This window comes from Helianthus annuus, chromosome 5 (assembly GCF_002127325.2).
Source record: "Helianthus annuus cultivar XRQ/B chromosome 5, HanXRQr2.0-SUNRISE, whole genome shotgun sequence".
In the NCBI taxonomy this organism is placed as follows: Eukaryota; Viridiplantae; Streptophyta; class Magnoliopsida; order Asterales; family Asteraceae; genus Helianthus; species Helianthus annuus.
Window position 1 is genome coordinate 131,808,168 of NC_035437.2, and position 5,699 is coordinate 131,813,866.

At 36.2% G+C, this 5,699-nt stretch overlaps 1 protein-coding gene across 1 annotated transcript; it reads left to right on the plus strand.

The window, feature by feature from the left end:
- Positions 1-570: 570 nt before the first annotated feature.
- LOC110941299 lies at positions 571-4,195 on the plus strand. Its single transcript, XM_022182919.2, has 5 exons — positions 571-720; positions 1,736-2,513; positions 3,103-3,280; positions 3,423-3,508; positions 3,870-4,195. The coding sequence occupies exons 2-5, from the start codon at positions 1,767-1,769 to the stop codon at positions 3,987-3,989; spliced, it is 1,131 nt and encodes a 376-aa protein (XP_022038611.1). The 5' UTR covers positions 571-720; positions 1,736-1,766; the 3' UTR covers positions 3,990-4,195.
- The last annotated feature ends 1,504 nt before the right edge of the window (positions 4,196-5,699 follow it).

The following is a 5,699-nucleotide window of genomic DNA, read 5'->3' on the forward strand; positions in this document are numbered from 1 at the left end:
GGTCTGTTGACCGGATCAAAACGCCGAGCTTTGGCCGCGTTTTGGTCCTGTCAACCAGACAAAAGACTGACCGGGTGTCTGATTGACAGGACCAAAACGCGGCCAAAGCTCGGCGTTTTGGTCCGGTCAACAGACCCGTCAGACACCCGTCAGTCTTTGTCTGGTTGACTGGACCAAAATGCCGCACTTTGGCAACAGTTCGACACTGCAGGGTGTGCATATAGGACAAAAAAACTCTTTTTGGACTGACTATCTACTCACCAAGTGTGCAAATAGTATCCATTTTTTTTTATCTTTAATATTTATATAAATATAATTAGTTATGTATTTAAATTTATAATGAACATAAACGAACAAACATAAATTATCGAACATGAACAAATATTAATAAATTAACATAAATGAACACAAATGAACAAAACATAAACGAACATGCACGAATATAAATGAATGAACAAAACATATGTTCATGTTGATCGTTTAATTAAATAAAAAAAAATTATCTTTATATTCGTGCGTTTATTAAATAAACAAAGATAAACAACCACCCCGTCAAACAAGTTACCCGTTTACCGATTGTTTTAAAACCATACATCCAAAAATAATCATTCTCAAATACCATTCGAGTAGTGAGATATGTCTTCACTCATAAAGTGTTAAAAATTTAGACTGAGTTAATGTAAGGGTTTCACCTGAAATTGATTTCCTCTCTCGCTGCAGGTATCTTTCCCTCTCTTACTCTCATCTATTGGGGTTTCTGATTCATCTGCATCATACTTTTTAGGTTTGTCATGTTGAACAATGATCATAGTAATCTTCTCTAGTCTAGGTTATAATCTGGTGTTCGGATAACAAATTGCCTAAATTTTGTTGAAGTTTGATGATTTTTGTTTTTCTAGGGCAACTTCTATCTCATTATTTGACCATAAAGTTAAAAATCATAATCAACAGTCAAAATCTGTTGTTGCTAGTTTAAATTCCATTATCTTGTATCAAGTTTTGGGATTATTTGAACCTAAGTACCTAACCTAGGTTAAGGGGCTGTTTGGCAATTTCTGAATGGTTAAGTGCTGAGACAATATAACCATTAACTGTTCAGAGGCAAATGTCTCACCAATTTAGATTAGAGGTCTTCACCATTCCGACTCAGTATAATGCTTAACCATTCAGAGGCAAATATCTGAACCATTAAGTGTTGAAACAGTAAGAGGTCTGAACTGTTAAGAGCCATATTTTGAGCTAAACAAACAGCCCCTAAGGTTTTTTTTGTGACTTTTAAGGAAGACAAATAGTTATTGAAATACAAAATAACCTTAGTGTTAAACCAAAGGTGTTACAAAACCATTGCAAGGTATGAGACTTTTTCATAGCGGTTGTATGGGCAATAAATATGGGTTTTACAAACTAAATGGGCTCCCTCACCCACCAGACTAGTCTTTTGAGTTGGGTTAGTTCTCCGGTTTGGGATATAACAGAAAGTGTGAGGCACTCTGAGGCGTTTCGTTAATGTGGTGTAGAAAATTAATTTTTTTACGAGCATAGAGAGTTTGTAGGTTTCTATACACTGATAGCTGGTGCGATATTTATTTACGTGACCTCAGCACCTTCAATGAAATTTTGAATGCCGATTTGTATGATTTCATGTTGTTTGTTTGTACCTTCTTTTATTAGTCCATACTCTTGATGAAAAAAATTTGGTTACTCAATTGAATTGCATGATTCAATTTTTTTGCAGCTGATCATAGAGAGGTGGAATATTGACCGTTATGGACCGTATCTTTCAGACTTACATCAGGCGAAAAAAGAAAACAATACCAGATTTTGATATTAGAAAGTGTGATTTTGGTTCTAATAAACCGGGCTCTGACAAACTCAATGCTAAACTTGGGAATCAAGAAGTGGAGAGTGAGTATGCTTGGCTTCTTATATTATGCTTAATTGAAACTGATAAACAGACAAAAGACACCACACGCGAGGATCAAAATGAATATGAAAGCGAAAACGGAGATGAAGATGAAGATGCACATGTAGATGAAAACAATAAAGATCCTGAATATCTCCTGTTTTTAGAGAATCTCTCCGAACATGGTAAATCATACAAGCTGAAAATTTCTCGAGATGATGAGGAACCTTGTTTTCTGTATTATGAAGAGCAGGTTAGTTCAGATTGGTGTGGTGACCTTCAAACATGTACTGATGATAGTGGAGATGAAGTAACCGTTTCTGAAGATATGCAAATCAAGCAGCAGGCTAAAAGGAAGCGGAATGAAAAGAGTGGTCCGATTTCTACTAAAAAAGAAGTTTCTAAAAGAAAGAAGATTAATGATCGTAAGACTGTAACACAGTCCCCTCGAGACCAGGGTATGACTGTGCACATTAAAGAGGAACCTGTGGAAAATGAAAAGAACGTTACAACTTGTGATTCAGATTCAGATGTAGTGATTTTGGATGACGTTCAGAAGTGCAGTGAAGTAAATAATAAACAACTAGTGGTAGCAGAAAAAGAACCATCGGTATGTATTTCCTTTTCTGTTTTTAGATGTGGCAAATTTGACCCGATTACCTATTAATGGGTCGATTTGGGTCCTGCTCATTCTCAAGCGGGTCAACCTGGTTGAAAGTGAATCGTCTCATTCAAACATTTTGATTATTATTGTAATAATAATATTGGTTTTGCAATAACTAAAAACAAAGTGTTTCCACGTCCCGACCCGGATTGCTGTACAAAAAGTGACATGTTTATGCGACCCGCCTGTCTTGCCACCTCTAGTTGTGTACGATGGTTCTAGGGGTGTAATTTTTTCCAAGCTCGGCTCGTCTTGGCTCGTCTATTATTTATTAAATATTGAGTTTTTTTTTATCTTCATGCAAGTAGATTATTTTATACATATATAAAATCTGTTTATATATTTATGAGGCTCGTTTAGGCTCCCATGCCTAGTTAAGCTCTGTGTGTGAAGCTCAAGCTCGTTTATTAATGAGCTTCAATTTAGGCTCAAGCTCGTTTGAGCTTTTTGTAAGCCGATCTTGAGTGGCTGACGAGTGGTTCGGCTTGTTTACACCCTGATGTTGACTGCATCATTTATGTTCTTATAATTTCAGTTAAGGGAGAAGCTGATGTGCATTCTTAAGCATCCATATGATGAAGAGGAGTATAAACTCCTTTCAGAATATATAGAGAAAAAGAAGCCAGTATGTCGACGTAGACCCTTGCGTAATGGCAGGTCGAGAGAAATTCCTGAGGCTGGAGTGAACAAGTCGGTGCTTAATTATGGCCCTGGTAACTTCACTTTTTCTCATACTTCTATACACAAAATTGATTTTGTGTTGAGCGCGCCCCTTTAAACTACAATTTATATAATGTAAATTAAGTTCTTGTATCATTTATCATAGAATCTTCTTGTTACCTTAAAATCATGCAGAAAGATTTCAACTGATGCTCGATGCTGCCCGCAAGGATCCACCTAAAGCTCTTAATCTCCTGCGGATGTTTCGCTTCTGGCTAGAAGTAAGCTTTCTTACGTTTATGACAAACTCCCATGTAGATATGTGTTTAGAGTTTTTCACTGATATGCTAATTTGGAAATGATTATTTTATTTATCAAAGGGCTAACTCGGGTTATGTCTATCAATAACAAGTCAAAATCTGGCCCATAGTGTATTTTTAATGAAAATCATTAAAGATTTTGTAATTATAATAAGTGTTATAGATATATAATAACTTTTGTATTGAAAGTGTTTTCGGTCAACCTGACTCATTTTGGCTCGTATGTAAAATCTACACGTTTTGACCAGTTATCCCCCTCCCCGGCTCACATGTTTTGCGATTTCTACGGACATATTATGTGTAACTTTTTGATGCATGACAGCATGCCCCCAACGACGATGCATTTCAACCATGGAGAGAGAAGCGGTTTCTGAAGGTGCGACCAAGTAAGAAGAATGCTCTTAATCACATGCAGCAGCAGCTGCTTTTGAAGGATAAATGACTAATATTATGACTTAAAAGCCGTTTGTACAAAATGGTAGTTTAAGATAACCATGACCCATATGGTTTATACAATGGGTTTGGTCTCTCTTATGAATGTTGTTGACTTAATAATATATGTTCAGGTGGGCCCCCACCATCCACTGATATTAATCATTGTAATTATTTAATTAAGATAATCTAAACTTTTATTTCTATTTTTCCAAATATTCATGTTGGTTTTCAACCACTCATAATAAATGTTTTAGCATTCAATATTCCTACCATCTTCTAGGTTAAGGTGTTTTTGGTTTTTAAGAGGTAAAATGTCTGCAGTCTGCGATGTCTGCGCTTTTAATGAAACGTCTTCGGAAAAACAGTCTGTAGAGGCTTGTGGTTCAAGGGTACAAACAAGAAGAATGAATTGATTATGATCAAACCTTTGCTCTTGTAGCAAGGTTGGAAGTAATAAACTGTTCTTGGCCTTTGCTATCAACCGCAACATGAAGATGTATCAGATAGATGTAAATTGTGCTTTTCTCTAGGGACAAATCCAAGAAAAGGTTTATGCGTGACTTAGAGGTGTACAAAAAAACCGGTTTTAGAACCGAAACCGGGAAAAAAACCGAAACCGTTTTTTTTTAACCGGTTTTTTTTTTATAACCGGACCGGTTTTATAACCGAACCGCTGGTTTGTGAGCGGTTACTAATCTTGATTTGAAAAACCGGTTAATAACCGAAACCGGTTTTAAAAAAACCGGTTTTTTTGGAAAAACCGGTTAAAAACCGGTCCTAACCGGTTACACCGGTTATTGTTTTGGACTTGAAAAACCGGTTAGTAACCGAAACCGGTTATAGAAAAAAACCGGTTTTCGTTTTGGGTGAAAAAAACCGGTTCGGTTAATAACCGAAACCGGTTTTTGAAAAAAACCGATTTATACACCTCTAATGCGTGTCAACCACCTGGATTTGATGACACAATCCATCCTGATTATGTTTACAGGCTAAACAAAACTCCAGGGCGAACATACCCTATGTCAAGGGGTAGCCCCCGCTGCCCCTTGACTTGCCGGCAATGGTGTAATCTTTTTATTTTTTGTGTTTTTCGGATTTCGTTGCCCCTTAATAAATATTATGTTACCCCTTTTCAAAGCCTAAATAATTTTTATACTACCCAAATAAATACCCAATACTTATAAGCCCAACCATTATAGCCCAAGTCCCAACCCCATCCTCAAGTCAAGTGTTTTCCAAATTCGGTATTTTCTAGTCTTACTTGTTTTTTTTTCCTATTGTTTATACTTTATGCCTTATGTTAGGATCTGAGTTTCTTTTGATTGTGTTTGTTTAATTAGAAAGAAGATGAAACAGAGATGTATTGCAGCGGAATTAGATGAAATAAACTTTCAAAACACAATCAATGGAAGAATAAGTTTCAACAAACATATTTAACATATAATCGAATAATTGTATTTATTACAATAATCAATTACAATGCATGCATGCACTAATCTCCCCTCAGCCTGAGCTCACTTGATTGTTCGTACAAAATGACTTGTGTGAAAGAGCTAACAGAACAGTACAGGGTACTGTTCTATTTATAGTACAAAACAACCACTGAGCATCTTTGGCTGACGTCACCATGAAAGTGACATCTAACCTCCTAACAAACTACAACTACTGCTACACGCAACCACTGATTACAAACTACTGATTACAATAAACAAAGTAT

Bases quoted from the DNA above. Each gene is read 5' to 3' on its own strand.
- LOC110941299 (XM_022182919.2), top strand. From the start codon at position 1,767: ATGGACCGTATCTTTCAGACTTACATCAGGCGAAAAAAGAAAACAATA. The intron at 2,514-3,102 runs GTATGTATTTCC...TTATAATTTCAG, and splicing joins TAGCAGAAAAAGAACCATCG to TTAAGGGAGAAGCTGATGTG. The intron at 3,281-3,422 runs GTAACTTCACTT...AAAATCATGCAG, and splicing joins GGTGCTTAATTATGGCCCTG to AAAGATTTCAACTGATGCTC.